The sequence below is a fragment of the Eptatretus burgeri genome, chromosome 1 (genome assembly GCF_056783735.1).
Source record: "Eptatretus burgeri isolate ZD-2024b chromosome 1, Ebu_testis_v1, whole genome shotgun sequence".
NCBI classification, from domain to species: Eukaryota; Metazoa; Chordata; class Myxini; order Myxiniformes; family Myxinidae; genus Eptatretus; species Eptatretus burgeri.
Window position 1 is genome coordinate 141,569,815 of NC_140961.1, and position 21,333 is coordinate 141,591,147.

Below are 21,333 nucleotides of genomic sequence, written 5' to 3' on the forward strand. Positions count from 1 at the left end.
AAAAAAAACTTCAAAAAAGTTAAGATCACGAATCAATGTTGGATGCTGGCTGAGATTGGTGAATGTTTCAGAAACATCAAAGACGTTCCAAGTCTGCCATGCAGTTTTCTTCCCTTTACTGCGGAAGGCAAGGCAGACACGACGTCACATCCAGTGAACGTATGGAAGTATGGGATCCCTTGAGCTTTCTCAGGCCCTATTGCAGAAACTACCTCATGGACTGGAATCCATCGCGCCTTGGCTCCTTGGCCAAAGGCAATCCACATGTTCTCAAGACCTAGTTCCTGTAAGGATGGCAGTACAAATATTGCTGTGACTAGTACGTCCGTGTCATTAGCCTTAATGATAATGGACTTGCTACCATCCGTCGTTGCATCCCTGGCGTGTACAAATATTCGAGTGTCAGCTTCTTCATGACAACATGGAGACACAGCATCCAGTGACTTCCTTGTGTTGCTAATGGCATCTTCTCCTTTTCTGACAATGACTGTGCTTGTCATCTGTGCTTCACACATCTTTTCCGCAAGGAAATGAAACAGCTCAGTCTTGTTGCTGTCATCTCGAAGAAAGCTTCTCCAGTTACTTGGTGTCTTACTGGTTCCTGTCACTCTTCTTCTGATTCCTTGCCCCCTTTTCGACCTTGCCTCGGACTTCAGACTTGACTTCTTGTACACATCAAACACTACGTCCACCCTCTCGTACCTGACACCATAGGATTCCACCTTTTGGATGATGTCTTCTTTCGCATAGTCATCAAATATCTTTGAAGTGTGTGGAGGGAGGGCATTGATTTGTGCTGAGCCATCAATGACTGCATCTCCCCTTGGTTCTCTGCCTGGGATGTTCACTTGCACTTCAAGAATTTCAGTCAGCTGTGACTTCAAATTTTCTTTAAGTTTTTTTTGTCTTCAAATTTTTCAAAATTTGGATTTTCAAATGGCCAATCGGGCAGATTTGATCAGAAAGCCCTGCAGAACAGAAATGCCAAATTTGATGCTTGTATCATAATTTGCACGATTTTTCTACGATCTACTACACTATTTGTGAACTTTAAAATTGCAACATAGAAGGATCATTGGTCTGTTTTGGAGCTTGATTATAGCCCGAGGAGGGGTGCAGGGTGGGGAGGTATTGTGGGTTCAGATGGTCATTAGATTGATAAGGTTTTGCAAGGTTGTTTATGACTTCAGAGGAATGTGTGTATTCTGCCCTCTCCAAGATTTCCCAGCATATATTTATTAAATTATTTTTCAAAGCACTACATTAAATTAATTTTGCATTTCCACATTATTATAAATTCAATTAATAACCCAGTTTCCACAGAGACAAAGCATGGAAAGAGCAGAGGGTGCAAGACAAGAAAGGAGGTGGTAGAAGATGGAGAAACCACTGACCTGTTTGCAATGTGAAAGTGATTCATCATGCAAGATTCCAATGATCTTAAAGGCTTTCTTTTCCATGGTGTGAGGCTGGGGTGCCTACCCAACGGGGAGAGCAGTACTCCATCAAGCTGCGGATGAAGGCCTTGTAGGGGGATAACAGTTCAGGTGTACCAAGGAAGGACTTTGCACAATGGAGGGTGCCCATTCGGCGACTGGCTTTGGAGGTCTACTAAGAAACGTGGTTTTCCCAAGAGAGATTATCAGAGGCTGATGAGTAGAGTCCACTTTATTTGCACACGTGATGATGAGAAGGAGAATGAAAGGGCCTGTGGTATTGGATTTCCATCTGCTCTTTGTCAGAGCATTGGGCCACTCAAGACCAGTTGTGAATGATTCCTTGACTAAGAAACAATCCTGCACGGGTTTAACACTCTATCTCAGGGTGTGAAAATTTTATGCTGAGCAGCCACCAAATCTACGCCAGTGATGACTTTACCCACTCACCCACCAAGCTTCTCGCATGGAGCAGGAGCACACTCCAGTGACAGCTTTAACCAGATGCCACCAGGTCATGAGCAAGGAGACAGATCAGAAAGCTCAGCTTTCACATGAGGCTGTTATTGTGCTTTCTCTTGTGTTGAGATCGATACGGACTTGCAAGCCTTACGAAGTTGTCTCAGGTGAATTGATTTGAGGCTAATGGTGGATCTTGTACATATATCACATCCAGGACAAAAACAGTCAACAGCAGCATTCTCCTTGTTCTCGGGAAATAGAGATAGGCAGCACTTATTCCAAGACCAAGTGGATTTATAATGTGTATTCACAACAAAGGCGGGAATACAAAAAGAAGCAATACAATTTCTGTGCAATAATACAACCCCGTACGTGTCGCCATGTCAACAAATGATCGGCAAGTCCTTATCTATTTAATCCTTAGGGCCTCAAGCACACCACAGAAGAAAATACCAGAATAAATTGATGCAGCTGCTGAAAATACCAGGGCTGCATTGGCAGGACACAGCGAGTCCCAAGTGGAGGAGTGACCACAGTTCATGCTATGAGCAGAACCAAGCATAAGGGGGGAAGTGTGCATGACTTCTTGTGGGGGGGGGTGTTGAGAGACTGTGGATAGAAGTGTGCCGTGCTGCGGAGAAAATCCCAGGAGTCGGCGTGCAGGCTTTCCAGCAAAATTTCTGTGCTTCTTTTCCACGGTTCACACCATACCCTTTTATAGTCTCTTCCTACCTTCAGCCATGATGACACTAGCCCCACCCCGCTCGGATGCCATCGGCCAATGTCCTAGCCCATGGGTGAGGCAACCCACCCTGACCTTTCAACCACTTTGGATGGTGCGCACCTTCTCTGTGATGGCAGCATTTTCCTGCCTTTACTCATGCCGACGGCCTGTCGGACCACTTAAAAGAACATAAAAGACAGATTACAAGGGGATTAAACATAAACATAAGGTAATACCCCTGCGTGCTCACCTGGTAGTGGCTGGATAAGATAACCGGGCAACCACTAGTAGGCATGGATCACCCACAAAATATGTAATGAAGAAGAAAGTAAATACCTTTGGATTTTTTTTTTCATTCCATGAACAAACTTTGGTACATCACGGGTGACAGGTTATGGCCAAGTTTCATCAAAATTGTGTGTGATTTCAGAGAAGAAAGTAAATACATATTTTTGGAGGCAACCCCCGTGCAAAATCCTGAGACTCCAATTTTTTTCATGTCGTGAATAAACTTTAATACATCACGGGTGATGATGGCAGTGGTCAGGTTTCATCGGAATTGTGTGTGTAGTTTCTGAGAAGAAACAAAATACATATTTTGGGGGCAACCCCCCCTTACACACCCTTCGAGCCTGATTTTTCTGATGTCATTAACAAACTTTGTTACATCACAGGTGATGAAGGTTGTTGTCAAGTTTCATCAGAATTGTGTGTGTCGTTTCTAAGAAGAAAGCAAATACCTATTTAGGGGAGGAAACCCCCTCCCCATAAACTCCCTCCGTAGACCCCTCCCCCCTCACACCCAAATTAAAAAAAAATTTTGGTAATGTCGTGAACAAACTTTGGTGTATCACCGGTGATGAAGGTTGTGGTCAAGTTTCATCGGAATTGCATGTGTAGATTTCTGAGAATAAAGCATGTACATATTTTTGGGGGACAACCCCCATAGATCCCCTTAGTGCCCGATTTATTTATTTTTTATTTTTATTGTTATGCCATGAATAAACTTTGGTACATACACGGTGATGAACGTTGTGGTAAAGTTTCATCGAAATTGTATGTGTAGTTTCAGAGAAGAAGTTGAAAGTATTTGTGGACGGACGGACGGACGGACAGACGACGCGCCATCCCATAAGCTCCCCGGAACTACATTCCGGGTGAGCTAAAAAGCATGTGTAGGGATATCAGTTTTTGACACACAGGTGTGGAAGGGAAGCCAACAGCTTTCTACACAAATAATGATGCATATCCTTCCATCCTAATTAAATTACCTTGTGCTTATTCGAATGCATACACTATGGGAAATAACTATCGCTATACTCTGCAAAGTTACCCGACACCCTCACCCCCTAGAAGGCATTCCCACAACACTACCATCAATTTTCAGCAGTTTTCCAACACCACTTAAAGATACATGCACCCCCAAACTTGAATTGAATCTCCTCCATGCTTAATTGATGGCTTCAAACGAGGTTCTTTGTAAGTTTAATGTTTTCGTGATCTCACATACTTAACTGTCTGCGATTTATATCCAAGTAACAAACTTTGCCGAAGCACCTTTGACCATTGTTCTATAGTCCAATTTACGTGTTATTTTGCATATTTTAGCCTTTTAGTCTTGTTCCCCTTTCTTTACAAAGATTTTCTTCCTGCAACACATCCTTTAAGTACCGATTTCAAAATTAACCTTTTGACTGTTAATGGCTGGTCGACAACACCTGAGCTTTCGGCCAGTTCTGTTGTCAATCAAATTCTGGTCCCATTTCTATTCCGTTAGGATATTGGCCCGGTTGCATAAAATTCCCTCAATCTTACGGAAAGACTCCCCTTGAGGGACACTGTGCTTCCTTCAAGAAGGATTTCCTTGAGGGTTGTTCCATAAACAACCCTTTGGAAACCCTCGCCAGGATTTTCCTTTCGGTTGAGGAAATCCTTCGGAGCCGTTGCGATGCTCGGCGACCAATCAGATTAGAGATAGGAAGAGGTGTGATGCTATGCAGGATCACAGCTGCTATAAAGACGTGACAGGTCCTCTGCGGCGATAGACATAATCCATTGTAGAGGCAGTCAAACCTTCTTTTCATAGCTCCGAATGTCCTCTTTATGATCGCCCTGTTTGAGTGAGGGTGCTATTGTACCGTTCTTCTGCTCGATCATTGTGATGAGCGAGCGGGGTCATCAACCATGGTTGGCATTGATAGCCACCATCACCGAAAATCAGTCCATTATGCTGTGACTGTTGAATTTGGAGGTGTGGAGCAGGCTCGTGCCAGATCCGAGAATCGTGCTCCGCTCCAGGTGTTTGGCAACCATGTTGAGAATCATCATTTCATGGTCGCAGACGCGCTGCTCATTGATGGAGTGAAATCCTTTGCGGTCGATGTCGTCGTCTTTGTATTCATGTGACGTTTGTATGCGGATGTGCATGCAGTCGATGACACCGATCTTAAGGAATATTGTTCAAATATGCAACGATCCTAAAATTAAGGATGTCCTTTGAGGGAAACTTGATGAAATATTAAAGTAAATCCTCAACTCTATCCTGACGAATGCTTTATGCAATCAGGCCATTATATTCAATCATTGCTCATCCTTGTTGGGCAGACTTTTGGGTCTTCCACTCCTGGGTTTGTCAATTACAGACAATGTTTCTCTGTACTTGTTGATTGTGCTTCGGGTCCCACACCTTAAAATCGAGGGATGTGAGCCATTTCACCAAATGTTTTTCCTTCTTTATGCAGAAATACAATTCTATGGCGCTCTTCGACTGAAATGTTAGCCATTTGGTTTTAAGCCAACATTTAATCCTGATAGATCTCTGTTCTGCAGTATGAAACGTGAGCTTTCAGCATGATGGATGTGTTGAGGAATACCTGACAATGAGTCGTCAATTAGATTTGATTGGTAAATGTGATGGATTTAACCAGACTCAGTGGTGTAATGGTTTGTGTCCGCTCCGAGTCTGAAAGGTCGTAAAACTTTATATTAAGAACGGTGCGTGCTGCTTCCTTGCTTTTGATGCTCAGCATTTAATAGGATTGGCCACGGACAATCCCAATAGGTGGGCATCCATGGGGAGGAGTGAGTTGGGATCATAGTCAGTTGTTGTTATAATAGAAAACACTAATAGAGGCTTTGAGTAAATTGTTGATGCTCATAACATCCACTTGTAGTAAGTAACTCATGAATGTGTCGAACACTTTTTTTTTTGTACACAGCACAGTATATGGAACATTTATGAAAGAAGATTGAGAAATAAACATTGTGGGAAAGTGATGAAAAGTACATGCCGTTCAATTCAAGTCAAGGAAAACACAAATGATTAAAGCCAGTAGCGAGGGAGGAGAATTCTCATGCCTTTTAGGTTGTACCATCTGGGATGGCAGGATAGCTGAGATGTAATTTGTACATTTGCCTTTGAGCTGTCTGGCCTGGGTTTGAATCTCAGCCCAGCTATAAACCACCACCCTGGTGTTCCGCATGCAAGGCAATGGATGCTTCATTGTGTGTGTGTGCCGTCCCTCGGACGGCCGTTAAACCGGATGTCCCGTTGCTGGCACCATGAACAAATTACAAATTCCTGCCCGAACAAACAGGGTGCACTGTATCAGAGGAACAGCCACGCACACAGCCAATTATGATACCCAGCAACCTTGTATGGCATACGAAAGGCGAAGGAGAATGCTGGGTTTTCTTTTTGGTTGACAGAGGTTGTGTTTTCACCCCTGCCTCTCTGTCTGTTTGTTTCTCTTTGAGCAGGATATCTCAAAAAAGTTGTGGACGAGTTATGACAAAATTAGTGGATGAGTTGATTAGGTGACGAGAACAATTCGATTAGATTTTGGTTCAGGTCCGGCCCATCAGTAGGATACAAAATGTAAACTGTTCCACCTGGTGGAGGTACATGCTACACCGAGTGCTGTTCTTGTTTTTTCATGTTTTTAAAAATCTTTTAGACTCTATGCCCTGATTTCATTGTTCATGCTTCTTGATTTAGAAAGAGAGAGCAAGCAGCACTGTTTCATCATCACTTTGAGCCCTTGAGATGCCCAAATAATTTGGAAAATGTATGGCAGAATGAAAATCTAAACATCGACAGATCCTGAAATGGAATGTTCTACATTTGTTACATTTTTGTTTGAACATTTATGAAGACTTTGGCATGGCAGTGAAAAATTTGCAAAAGTAGCATATACATTCCTTCTCATCACTTGGTCTTGATATTTCCTCAAAATCTTTGGTGTGCGTAGTCTTGGCGTCGAGTATTATTATTATTATTATTATTATTATTATTATTATTTTTTTTTTTTTTACAGGTTTAAGGCTTTGTGCAGTAGCTGCAGCACACGCACACACACTCGCACACATGGAACACCACCCATCTCAACTTCAGACAAACATGGCCCGACGGTGGGTGGAAGTGAAGTAATTTCCTTGAGCTCTGAGGACCGACGGCGCTATCTTTACGACGTCGCTTTTCTCTGTACTCAGCGAGGCATTTTTGGAAAAATTTTCTCCTCCCCATCGATGCCAACTCATTGCTGGGTCTGTCTGTGCTTTATCCTTCTAAATGCTGAACGTAAACCACAAAACCAGCACTTATGATTTGTAAAGTCTTTGGCATGACTCGTCCAGCGTCGGAATCAAACCGCCAAACTCCCAGACTCAGGCCGGACGCTCCAACCATTGTGCCTCAAGTCTGGTTATTAGGCCTCCTTTCCCAGGTCATTCTGCCTTGTTTAATTGTTCGATTTCATTTTAAAACTTTTTGAACGTCTGTGCAATTACCCCTAATCAAGCGAAACCACATCCTTTCCCTGCTGTCATTACAATAATGCATTTTGCTTTGTTGTTGCGTCCTGTTATTTCAGATCGGCCAGTACATAATGTCCTTGCCTCTGCATCTGGAGCCTTTTGTATCTGAAGAGGATGCTGCTTTGGAGCTTGCATTACATGCTGGCAAACTTCCATATCCACCAGAAAAGGGTAACAATTCCATCACTTCTGTCACTTCCGAATTGCGCTGTTTTGCCAAAACATTGGTTACCGTCACCAAGTAAATATTTGCAAGCTTTGATGGTAAATGCAAATGGCGTATTAAAGAGCGAAACTTTGTGGTTAGATGGGCCAACTTTAATTGAGCTGTTTGCAACGAAAGGCTGCAGAGGCATATTTATTATCGCTTCCTTGTTTGTTTTATTCTCTGTAAAGTTTCATCGATGACTTGGTCAAATGACAATCAGTAAATAGTTAATGTGATTACTTGTTGAAACACACCAGGTTTTTGATGTTAACATTATTGACCCTGTTGTGCCGAATCAGGATAGGAGCTGATGGACTCTATTTATTTATTTTTCATCAGACTGTTTGTCAAAGGTCAGCGCTCAGGCACTTCTGGTGAACAATTTGCATGCGCAACACGGACGCTGATGGAGCAAGATGGTGTGCAGCAGGATTATTCAATTGTATTTTCAAGAGGAAGTGGGAGATGGAAGAAAGAAAGTTGGGTACCCGATCATAAATAATAAGCAAGGTTATACATGTTGTTGTGGTTCTGCGAAACCACCGCTCCTCAAGGGCAATTGCACACATCATATAGTTACTCCGAGACAGCTGTTTCCCTTCCCTTAGGTCTAGTGGGTTGATGGGACGAAATTCATTGTGAGGACTTTCAGTTAGGTCGTTAATTCAATGCTCCATTCATTTATTCATTCTATTCCTTTACTGTGCACACACAACCTCTCCTTCATGCATGCAAGTAAGCACAAATAGATAGTAACAGCACAGCTTCATTAGCATATACCGCCAGAATCACGTTCAAACTGCGCGCCATTCCCAAACAGTCATTTTATTTCAACCTTCTCCGTACTCAAACCACAATGCTCCAACCTTCATACAACCACCACAATGCCTTCCTAAAAATCCCCCACAATATCCTGCGCTCAACCTCCACCACAACTGCTACAAACGCTTCAACCCCCTTCCACAAACGCTTCAACCACTCCAAATGCTTCAACCTCCTCACCACAAATTCCACAGTGCTTCTTCATCCACCTCACCACAACCGCTACGAAAAGCTGCAACCACAGTTGGCACTCTGGACGCTCACCACTGTCCTTTAAGGATGTCAGGAAACGATGAGCATAACCCACCATGACGGATGCTTGAGGTCGGAACAGTAGCTTGGAGTGCAAGTACGTAGGTCGGAGCGCAAGCACGCGCTGGGATCCGTTCAACGTCATCTGATTAGCCCTGGCGCTCCGTTAAATAGCGACCCTCATTTGGTGCCCAGCTCACGTTCATGGCCAGGAACCGCTCCCAGAAACCTGCACTCCACGTAAATTCGGGATCTCCATCGCATGGCCAAGTTCCGGGGGCGAATGAGGCCATTTTCGGCTTCGGAGCCTCGCGGGGCAGGGCCACTTCTTGGGGAGGTGTCTGTGCACCAATGGGACTGCTCGGTAATGCCTCGAGAGCGTTTTTATCCGATTCTTGGCTCCTCCTTCACACAGCCTCTATAAAATAGCTGCGACAGGATCATTTGAGGCAGTCTACAATCCAGTCTTGGTCAGTTCTCCAGCCAGTCATCCTCCCTGCCACGGTCATCCATGACAGATTGGAGGGTCTTCTCCCAGATGCGAGGTGACTACTTCTGAGCGAGGATGGTCCAGACCTGGATAGCGGCATGAGGGTAAAGGAGGATCGCTCAGTGGGCAGAACGTCAGACCAATGAATTGACTCAATAAACACACATACAGACTTTCTCACACGCTACTTAAAGCTGTCTTCTCATGTCTACTGTCTTGTCTACTCTAGACGCACGGAAAACTAAGAGTAACTTCAGATATGCACCTCTTCACTTTTCCTCTTCTGCATTACATTGCACTTCATTTTGCAACTCCCCACTCACGCACCATGGACACCTTTACTTTTATTCCCCCCTCCCCCCCCCCCCTTCCTAATGTGCGGACCATGCTGGACCAGTGAAGGAAAAGACTAAACGAGCTGGGTACATTTATAACAAGCAGTTCATTATAAGCAAGGGCAAGGAAAGTCATGTGGCACGGTAAAGGGGTTTATTCACAAAATGTACATTAGGGGAGAGCAAGGAATTGTGGGTGCAACAAAAGAAATGCAATTATTATTTACAAAAGAGAGAGTGCAGAGTTACCCCGATTTATAATGTTCCACAATTTTAAATTATACGAACATAACAGGTGCCATCACAGACACAGACACAGACACACATCCGAGCAAGCTAGAGATAGCCAAAGAGATGGAAGCAGTTGAGGTGTAAATGACCTCGTTGATACCTGGCACGGTTGACGGACATACACAGTCCAATCGCTTAGGAAGGGAGAGGAGGGAAGAAAACTGAGGGTGTCGACAACGCTTGAGTGGAAAGTGCGAAATGTGATGCAATGCAATGCAGATGAGGTGCAAGAGGAAGTGTGAAGAGGTGCGAATTGGTAATTGTTGCTCTTTTAGTTTGTATGTCCACAATGGATGAGACAAGATGGGAGAGACAGAACATGCAAGATAAAAAGCTTAACGTGACATGTAAGAAAGTCTGCAAGTGATAATGAATATTGGCTGCAGAACGCAGCCAAAGCCGAGCGCCGATGACCCGGCAATGCTCGCTCCACCCTGCTTGGTTACGACTCGATCCTGCGCTGCTCTCTCGGCTCGGTTCTCGTTCGGCAGGACCAGAGTGACGACAATGATGCTCAGCTTTGGAAGTTGAATGATGCCAACAACCAACTACTACGATTCATTCTATTTTGTTCTTTTTATAAAGCCCAGAGTGAGGGAGGAGCCAGAAAATGTCTCAAAAGAGCCTGTAGGTGTTTCCCAGCTCTTGCTTTGGTGCATAGGTGTCACTCCGAGCCGTAGCCACTCCCTGCCAGACCCCACAGCCAAAAATGTCTTCAGTTACTCCTCAGTCTGGCTACGCGACAGAGCTCCATAACTTACATTGGTCTAGGGTTTTTGGAAGCACTCTCCGGCCCTTAACGTGTGCTGAACTCCGTTCAAAGGTCATTATTTAATGGAGCGCCAGGGCTACCCGGACGTCATTGTATGAGCCCCAGCACATATTTATGCTTCAAGTTGTATGCCAAAGCGTTTCGACTTGTAATGTCCTTCATCCCCCCAGCATCCAAGACACTGTGGTGAGTGTCCAGGGAGCTGTTGTAGTGAAGCAGAAGAAGTGCTGTGGCATTTGTGCTGAAGACGTTGAAGCGTTGGGAGCAGTTGAGGCAATTTTGGTGAGAAAACTGAAGCGGATGAGGTGATTGTGGCAAGGAGGTCGAGTGTAGGTTGTTGTGGGGAATTTTAGGAGGCGTTGTGGGAATTATGTTGAGGGGTGTAGCATGGTGGTGAGCGTGGTGAGGGTCTGAAGGGAGACGTCGGTTGGTTAATGGCGCGCCATTTGAACAGGGAAACGGCGTGCGTATGCAAATGATCTACGGCGACACTCATTATTCCTGCGGCTCCTTCGGGAGCGTAACTGGCCTGATGTGCCTGCATCCGTGAAGGGGGTTGTGTGTGAAAGAAAGGGGTTCAAAGAGATGAAAGAATAGGGGATTGAAGACCTAAGAGCGCGAGCCAACGTACCTTATCCCGTTTACCCACTAGACATATGGAAGGGCTAACAAAACGAATATTAACGAGATAACTATCCTTGGATTGCTATATGGTTGGAAGCCATTGCCTTGGAGGAGTGCCAGCTTCGCAGAGACGCAACAATATTGTTGCGAAATTGCACCCCGCCGGCGTGCGAACGACCGCTTTTAACCAATAGCGGCCGCTTCGCCCCCCGAACGTGCAATTCAGTCGTGACCCTCTCGGAACAACGCCGGGAGCTAGTCATGGGTGGGGGTTTAACCTCACTACAACTCAGTCCGCATTCTACCCGCGCGAAATAGGGTCCAATTGCCGAATGGTCGATTTACCTAAGTACCCGCGCGGATAGCGTACCGAGGAGTTGTACCACGCCACAGGTCGACTCTGGACACGAACCGCTTAAGCGGCTCGTTCCGTGCTTCAGGGATAACCGAGCGGAGTTATCGTCGACCTTGACGGTTCAGATTATTTACCGGGCGTTTTAAACCCACTACCAATCCCTTACGTGATGCAAGATGGAGATTCAAACAAAGGAAAGGACGCAGCGAAAAGGGGAACAATTGGAGCAGCACATTTATTCCACGCCACACGGCAGTACGGAAGGCACGTATATCACAGTCAAGCAAGAAAACGCAATAAAAGCAAGTGAAGAGACACACGCAGATCTACAACCGAATAATGCAATTCACACGGCAACACTTATAACAGTTCTACTTCACCAGGCTGGCGCCGCACACACACGTTTACACAGAACCCAAAAGAAATGGAAGTCGCGACTTCCCTTAGCGCGTCGTCCAGCCCTTGGCGACCGCAACTCCAAGTCTCTCCGGCGTGGTTCACTGGGCTCTTGCTTCGCGCCTGCACGTGTCGTCCGCCCGACAGGAACGAAAGAACAGAACCTCCGACCAGGAACAATCACCACAACTCTTGACAATTCCCCTTCAGGAACAAGGGAACAGGGACAAGGGAACGACGTTATCGTCCACATTCACGCCCACGCCTCTTGTAGGGTCGGGCTCCGCCCTTCGCTCCGCCCCGTTTCTGGCTCCACCTCCCTTCTGGAAGCTTCCCAAAAAGGGGTGTGCCCTCTCGTTCCCCCCTCCCCGCGCCGTGCGGGGACGAGGAAAGTCAGTTTTGGCTCGGGGCCAGGGAATTATTCCCCCAAAATCAGGCCCCCACCTTCTTTCACCTTTGACCTCCGGCTCAAATCGCACCTCCCCCATGCCAAAGCGCGGGAAAAGCAGGAGGGAAAATCTGGCAGGAGACATTCAAGCAGGAGTTTTGGCGGGAGATGCCCCTTCGCACCCTTGTTGCTGCTGCCTCTCCGCTCCTTTCATCCGTCCCGCGGAGATCGTGACCGCACAATGCTCGTTGAATGGCGAGTGGCGAAGATGGTGGTAGTGTAGTTGTGGAAGGTGGCGTTGTGGTGTGAATGGCGTGATTGTGGGTGCCGTGTAGTGAATGGCGTGATCGTTGAGATGTTGGTTGTGGCGATGTTCGTGGTTGTTCTTGCACCAAAGTAACGACAGCAAAAGAAAAACGGCTAACTGAAGAATCGCAGCCCGAATGGATCACATATATTCCCTCTAAACAATGGGTGTGGGCTAACTACACATGAACTTACCGATATATCTCACCTGAGGACCCTTTATGGTGTAATGCGAATTTCCACAGCGTAACAATATACAGTATATCTGCTCCATTATAGATCGATAGTCAAAGTAGAACATTTTGAAAATGCTTCTGATTCACATAGGGAATTTGATTGGGAGGAAATTTTATGACTAATATTACTTTTTAAATTATTTATGGATTTGAGGCTCATGGAAGAGCAAGAAGACAAAGGTCAGAAAGTCAACAGACTGGTGTGAAAGGGAACATGTGGACAATAATACTCGCAGATACTGTGTTAAGTGAGGAATAGAGGGATGGGTTATGATGGGGCTGAGACAGATTCATTCGAAAAGATAAAGTGCGGCTTTGGAAGAGGTCAAGAGGTGATAGTTTGCTGTGATTTTGAAGGACTGAGGGGGAATAGAATTAAAGACACGAGAGGATGATGGGGGCTGGAAGAATTGAAGTGAGCATCCAGTTTTGTGACCCATGGCTGTTTGTGCTGCTGATGTGCAGGAGATGAACTGTCAGAGATGGACAGTGTAGCAGACCGTTGGCTTGGTGCGGTGGCCCGTGCTTCTTTACAGTGCTACTGTGAGGCCATATTGCAAATCGGCCATCTGTCCCCACATGCAACACGTCAGCTCACCACTGACATTGGTGAGATATTACCTGCTGTGTTCTTGCTCTCAAGTATGGAAATGTAATTCTCCTACTACGGTGGCAACGTCTACACCAATTTACAACTGAGGAAACCTTGGTTTGTTGCCCATTAATATGAGGCCTCTTTCTTAAATCACTCTTCTGAAATCTTCATTCCTCACAACTCCTCTTCATTGCAGTCCTCTTACTACCATTCTCTTACCGCTTCATACTCCAGACCTTCCAAACTTCTTGAACTTTTAAACTCAAATATATACATTTTTAACATCTCCCCTAATCCTCCTTTCTCTATCTCCCCCTTCCCCCCATTCTCTATCTCCCCCTTCCCTTCCCTCCGTTCTCTGTCTCCCCCTTCCCCTCCGTTCTCTATCCCCCCTTTCCTTCCCTCCGTTCTCTATCTCCCCCTTCCCCCGTTCTCTATCTCCCCCTTCCCCCGTTCTCTATCTTCCCCTTCCCCCCGTTCTCTATCTTCCCCTTCCCCCCGTTCTCTATCTCCCCCTTCCCCCGTTCTCTATCTCCCCCTTCCCTCCGTTCCGTTCTCTATCTCCCCCTTCCCCCTGTTCTCTATCTCCCCTTCCCCTTCCCTTCCCCCGTTCTCTATCTCCCCCTTCCCCCCCCGTTCTCTATCTCCCCCTTCCCTCCGTTCTCTATCTTCCCCTTCCCTTCCCTCCGTTTTGATATATGCTTTCTCTCTTGGTATAATTTTTTTGAAAATTTTTATTTCACTGAGGTCTGAGATGTAGCGTGCGTACTCTTTACAAAGCGTTTGTGCTGCCGAAGCAGTTTCTTGGCATGGGTTGTGTTGGGTCATTTGTCATTGCGTTCCCAGTAGTCAGTCGGGGCAGGAATTGGCAATTTGTCCAGAGCGCCAACAATAGTTTGCCAACTCTTCGCGAATGACACCTTGGGATCTTTAATATACATCGGGTAATGCCGGCAGACGAGACGCCCAGTTTTACGTCCATCTGCGGGACGGCACACACATCGATGAATCACCCTGCCTGTGAAACACCAGGACGGGAGTTTATAGCTGGGTCGGGATTCAAACCCAGACTTTCTACTCATGCTGAGTAGAAAAATGATTTTGGTTCAATGTTCGATTGGAGTTGGTGGTAGTTTAGCATTTTTCCTGTGTAAATGCGAAAGGATGAAATATTTTACAGAGAACGCTAAGTTTATAATTGATTCAGCTCGACATGGAAGGCATGACTTTCAATACAAGTTGATACATGAGGTAAAAAGCATGAGAACAAAATCAACAAATCTTCATTTGGATGTATCGGTGGGTTGGGGCGGAGGAGGAGGAGGAGGAGGAGGAGGAGGAGGAGGAGGAGGAGGAGGAGGAGGAGGAGAAGGAGGAGGAGGGGATGAGACATCCAGAAAGCACACTCAGTACACATGATTCATGCTGGAAGAACAGACCACGGATCAAGAAAATTCCACCATATTTGTGTGAGTAATAAGTGCATGATCCATTCCGACAGTGAAGTTTGTCTCGATTAACAGAACATAAGCTTTTCAGCCTTTATTGAAACCCCGGAAAAGGGTGGGGGTATCTGATGCCTCATTCGGAGCATCAGCCCTGAGTCTGGGAGGTTGGCAGTTCGAACCCCGGCTGAGTCGTAGCAAATAACAGTACGTGCTGCTTCCTTGCTCGATGCTCAGCATTTAATAAGGATAGAGCATAGACAAACAACCATAGGTTGGCAACCATTGCAAGGCCTGGTGGACCAGGGAACACTTTTTGCTTAATTGGCAGATATATTGGTGTTATATAAATGCTGTGGATTATTATTATTATTATGATCCCCATGCTTTTTGAAAAAAAAACAAAAAACGGGAGGATATTGCAATTGGCTCCGTCTGTCTGTGTTCATCTGTCCGTCCATCACTCTATCTGTACGCCTGGTGTTGGCTTCATTGTTTGGGTGGTGGGCTTTGGATCCTGGGCTCCTGAATTCAAATCCCACTTAGCTGTTGAATTAATACGAGGTGGGTTTCACTCTGCCTCTCATCCTTCTGAGGTCGGCAAAATGAGTGCCAGCTTGCTGGTATCCTGTGTTGGAGTGGCGATCCGTCCAGGATTGTGCCCAATAGCCAAGGAGACTGCTAAGGCAGCACCAATACCCTGCACTGAGTATGGTCCCAATGGATGGATGGATGGATGGATGGATGGATGTATGGATCCTTGGGCGGGGTAAAAAAGGTCAAATATGGAAAAATGCAATTGCGGGCACATTTTAAATCATTTTAAAATGAAACTTTGTTTATTTCAATCAACATTGGAAGGTACATGAAAAATGTAACGATGTTTATTTATTTGACCTTTGGGTTCATGCCCCAAAGCGTGGGGATTTTAGGGTTACATGGGTCAAAATTGGGGAAAAACCTTTTTCACTCAAAATTTGATATTGGGTCCTTTCTGGTGGAACATTTTGCTATCTTTCAACATTGCTTTGGGTGGGAAGCATGGGGATTTGCAATGGTGCACAACTGATTTTGCTCTCATTATTATTATTATTGTTTTTATTATCATCCCTTAACTTGTAATCAGCATTTGCATGCTCCCTTATTTATTTACAGAATATCTCATCAACGTTCTGGATGCAATCGGTCTCCAGCCTTCGAAAGCCCTACAGCATGCACTCGCTTTGCTCAAGGCAACACCCCAAGACTTTCGCTCTGTTGCCAGAGTTGCTCCACAGAGGCTGGCTTGTGGCCTAGCAGCCATACGAGGTCTGGAATACTAGAAGAGTCTCTTCATGTAATAAAAGCTGGCAACTTGTCCAAACCTATTTTTAATCACCTCTTTGCTGATGATTCTTGATTCCACCATGCAATGTTCACTTCTGGTACTTTTGTTAACTTCAGTTTGGAGCTCTTAATAAATCCTGTGTTGATTTGACACAATATTCATCATTGGGATAAATTTGCATGAGAGTTTATTTTTTTTTTGTTTTTTTTTTGTATACCTTGGTCGAGGCTCGTATGAGAGCAAACACATAACTCACAGCAAGGAGGCATGAGACAAGAGGGGCGGGAGTGGAAGGGACAAAACAGTGGGGAACAGACACATTAGGTGAACTGTGGAAGGGAGAGGGATGGGGATGGGACGGGGAACATGGCGAAGAGAAGATGGACATTACAGGGACTTTCAGGAAGGAAAGCAGGAGAAATGAAGGAAGTGGGCTTGGGTGGATTATCGGGGGTAGAAAAGATCGAGGATTTGGATGGGGGAAGATAAGAGGTGGTGGTGAACAGCTGTTTTGAAAGCCTGGAGGGAAGAATGGGAAAGAATAGAGTGAGGAAGTTTATTCCAAAGGCGGGAAAAAGAGGAATGAAAGAGTGAAGATGAGCAGTGATTCGTGATTTTGGTAGTTTTACCAGAAGGGGGTTGTTGGCGGACCTTGAGCGCCCTGTGGAAATGTGGTGGGGACAAATCGCAGAGAGAGCAGGGGGGGCAAGGCTGGAGAGGAGTCGGTAGAAGACAGAAAGACCACCGACCAACCTGCGGTGATTGAGTGAGAGGCCCAAAGACTCAGCTTCATTGTGGGAGATGCCGATGATCTTAAATGCCCTGGTTTCGACAGCGTGAAGCCGAGAAAGGTGGGAGGCAGGAGCACCAGCCCAGAGGGGAGAGCAGTACTCCATCAGGCTGCGGACAAAAGCTTTGTAAGTGGTCAGGAGCTCAAGAGGGCCGAGGAAGGACTTAGCACGACGGAGGATTCCCAGTCGGCGACTGGCTTTTGAGGCGAGGTTGGAAATGTGACTTTCCCAGGAAAGGTCATGGCAGATAGTGAGATCCAGAAGCTTGAAAGAAAAGACTTCTTCCAGAGGATTGTTGAGAAAGTGGATGGGGGGGTTTTGTAAACGGTCCTTTCGAAGAGACATAGTGAGAGTGTGAGATTTGTCTGGATTGAAAGACATGTTCCACGTGTTGGACCAGTTTGTGATTTTATCCAGATCTGCAGTGAGCGAAGAAGCTGCTGCTTGCCGGTCTGAGGGATGACAGATGGTACGGCAGAGGGTGGAGTCGTCGGCAAAGAGAAATAGAGGATTTTCCAGAGAGTCCGAGAGATCATTGATGAAAACAAGAAAAAGAACAGGGCCCAGAACGCTACCTTGAGGAACTCCAGCCTGCACAGGAAGAGGGGATGAAAGATTCCATTTATGGCCACACGTTGACTGTGACAGGAGAGGAAGTCTGCGAGCCATGAGTGGAGATGGCCTTGAATACCATGGGAAGAGAGTTTGGTGAGTAGGGCAGGGTGCCAGACTGTGTCAAAAGCACGTGATATGTCCAGGGATACGGCTCGGATTTCCTGTCTGGCATTGAGGACCTCCATCCATTGATGGGAGAGCAGAAGCAGCATTTCCAGGGTAGAGTGACCTGGTCTGAAACCAAATTGATGATTGGAAATCAAGCCATTGGAGAAGAGGAAGGATTTCATATCTGAAGCGATGATGGATTCCATCACCTTGCTGATGATTGGGAGAAGGCTGATTTGTCTGTAGTTATAGGGATCTGTTTTTGCACCTTTTTTATGCAGGGCAGTGATGTTAGCAGATTTCCAAGCAGATGGCAGATGACCTTGGGCAAATGAGAGGGTGAATAGAACAGAGAGAGGGTGAGCAAGAGCAGAAGAGCAGGCTTTGAGGACACGTGGGCTGATGCCGTCTGGACCGGTTGCAGAATCTGACTCGAGGTTTGAAAGCAAGCTCTCCACCTTGTCAGGAGAAAAGGATACAGAGTCCAGGGACAGTTGGGTGCGACTGGGTAAAGTGGGTAGAGATAGTGATGGGTTTAGGACACAAGATTTAGCTGCAAACACCGAGTTTAGACATTCAGCTTTATCACGTGTGGAATCAGCAGTGCAGCCATTTGAGGTAAGGGAGGGGATGGAGGGGGAACATACACCAGAAACAGATTTGATTAAACGCCACCAGGATTTTGAGGAGGGAGAGAGATTTGAGAGTTCAGACTTGAGCATTTATTTTGTATGAGATTCAATTATATTATGAAACGCTGGATGTATAATAATTGCAATTGGCAAGTCTTTAAAATGTAAACCACCTCTTACTCTCGGTGATACTGCCTGAGATTTTATGATGCCTTTTGTACAATTTTAGTTATCTCGATGTTGTACATTACTTGTCTGTTTAAAAAAAAACAAAATTATTTTGATGAATTTATTTTGAGAGTGTGGGGGGATGACTTGTGATTTTCACCTGTACACATGGAATAGTGCAAGTGCTTGAACTGTTGACTGCGGGTGGTGGTGCATGGCCATTCTTAGTTTATGGAGCGAACCGTGTGGTTGATTATGATAACGAGCGAGACTCCGACACGCTAACTAGTTCCATGACGCTGGTGTGGTTGGCGGACTAACTTTGAGAGGGACGAGCAGCTGCAAGGCGTGCAAGATGGAGCAATAACAGGTCAGTGATGCTCTTTCAATGTCCAGGACCGCATGCGTGCTACACTGGACAGGCCAGCATGTACCTTGCCCTTCACCTTCATGCTCGGGTGAACCGCTGAGCTCCATCCGTGAAGTGGACTAGGGTTTGAGACACTGTCCCACGAATGAGGAATTCCCCAGAAAGCGTGAGTCATCAGCTCGCGTTCATTCAGTCCCTGCCCTTTGTACACACTTCCCGTCATTAATACCAATCAGACGGTTTGGTGAGATCCTTGGAGGGTGGAACCATGCTCGATCCTCTATATCCTGCGCATCAGGTGAGGAAGCAGCATGTATCATATTTAGTCTTTGGTATGATTTGGCTAGGGTCAGAATTGAAATGCATATCTATCAGATTGGAAGCAGATGCTCTAACCATTGCGCCACGGAGTTGGGTTGAACGTTTTCACTTTTGAGGTTCTTTAAAACATGAAAGATGTTTGTGTTCTTGTGAAAGTAGATAAGTTGTCAGATAATTGTATTGTCTTGTTGTTTTTTTTTTTCTCGTGAGGAAGGTAATGCAGTCTGTTCTTTTTATCCATACCAGGTAAAGATGTTTGAATGAAACAAAGCGCAGTCCACACATTAGTTCTTCCCACCACTGTGTGTGAAGTTTTGTGATTCTGACACGATGTCTCAGTGCTACGTCAGTCAAGATGGCAAGGGGCAGCACGACATTGTCAGTGACGTGAAGCACTGGTGATGAGAGTTGCAATGACTGACTGGAGATGAGAGTTGGGTGCACAATTACAATCCTGAGAGTTAGAGTACCAGTCAATGGAGTACCGCTACAAAGGGCCACCAGCTCCGACTTGGCTCCATCAGATTTTCTTATCTTTCAAAAAACTTAAGGATCACCTGGATGATTTCCTGGAGAACATTTTTGTTCTGACGATGATTTCTCGGCAGCTGTAAAGTGCTGGTTAAGTCAGAAGGATGCACAGTTGACGGCATCACAAAACTACTTGAACGTTGGCAGAAATGTGTGGACCACAGTAGTGATTACGTTGAGAAATAAATATAAACCATGGTAGATTAATGATTGATGTAAGCATCAGTCTTTGTTTCATTCGAATATCTTGTCCTGTTTTGGAGAAAAGGAATAGGAGGCATTACTTTTCAACATGCCTTCTTACATTCTTAGAAGAATTTTCGTTTTTGCCTCAAAATTGTTCAATATTGATTTGAAGGGTCAAAATCATTTTTCTTTATTTATGATTTGTTGAATTAAAGGGTAGTTGAGACTTGTGTAAAGGGAGTGACAAAATTAAATATACCCATCAGAGATGGGGAATCCCCCACCATTGAAATCAGATAAGCGTTTTTCCATTTATTACAAAAAACATTTTTTTCAAGATGGCCGCCCCAGTCGGCCATCTTGGATCCAGCCACGCCCAAAATCAATAGGGTTCTTCCTTTTCAGGTGGTACATGTGTGACCCAAATTTCAAATCGATATGGCGAACAGTTTATGAGTTATCGCACTCACAGCTATAAATGTTGACGCCCAGCCAGCCTGACGGATGGACGATGGACGGACGACCCGGGTGACAACAATATCCCCCTTCCGCCATGCGGCGGGGGATAAAAACTGAGGAAGGTGAACCAGCCACATACAGTTGTCCATACTGAAATACCGGTTTCTCGAGGTACATCAACACATTCTCGATGGTTTGTCCTTGCGCTTTTTGGATCATCATACCAAAACTTGACCGAATTGGGAATTGACTCTGCTTAAGGGGAATGTCTTTGCCTTCTGTCAAATTGAGCGTTATCCGAGGAATCGTAACAATCTCATCTTTGAAGGCTCCAATGTTGATTTTTGCAATGATCAGATTATCGTGTAGCTCTTCCACAATCATCCTCGTTTCATTGCATAGCCTTGGGGGGTTCCAAGTTTCTCATTAAAATGATTGGAGATCCTTTTTTTTCAACTCCAATTTGTGTGGTGGTAATCCAGAGATCTCGACTGAACCGAGGAATTCTGTTTTAAAAGTGAGTAGCATTAGTTCCCTCAATCACAGTATTGAAAGAAAAGTAATCCTTCATGATTCCAGGGAAGCGTCTGATACATGTAGAATTGATGTTTCTCGTCATATCGTTGGGCGGAACCAAGATACAATCCTTGGAGAATAATTCAGCAGGATTGTCGAATGCGGGATAGATAAAATCACAACAATCCTCCATTGCTCTTGCTGATAGAACCATGTCCTCTGGCATTTCAATTTCATCGTTTTCACTCTTTGAAATCCTGTCTTCTCCAAGTTTCAACATAAATTGAGAATAGTTGCCTTCTCCCTCTCTCAATCGCATATTTCTCTTCAATTGAAACTTGGTGAAAGTTCTCCACA

At 45.4% G+C, this 21,333-nt stretch overlaps 1 protein-coding gene across 4 annotated transcripts in view; it reads left to right on the forward strand.

Annotated features, from left to right (window-relative positions):
* The window catches only part of COG7 (component of oligomeric golgi complex 7), a 106,128-nt gene extending 85,835 nt beyond the window's left edge, over positions 1 to 20,293 (forward strand). For 3 of the 4 annotated variants that reach the window (XM_085845698.1, XM_085845708.1, XM_085845691.1), the window contains exons 16-18: positions 7,494 to 7,608; positions 13,378 to 13,521; positions 16,108 to 20,293. In XM_085845698.1, the coding sequence (XP_085701824.1) occupies positions 7,494 to 7,608; positions 13,378 to 13,521; positions 16,108 to 16,274 (426 nt within the window). In that variant the 3' untranslated portion in view covers positions 16,275 to 20,293. The remainder of the gene's footprint in view (positions 1 to 7,493; positions 7,609 to 13,377; positions 13,522 to 16,107) is intronic. The other variant, XM_085845714.1, reaches the window with a different exon arrangement.
* Positions 20,294 to 21,333: the final 1,040 nt, after the last annotated feature.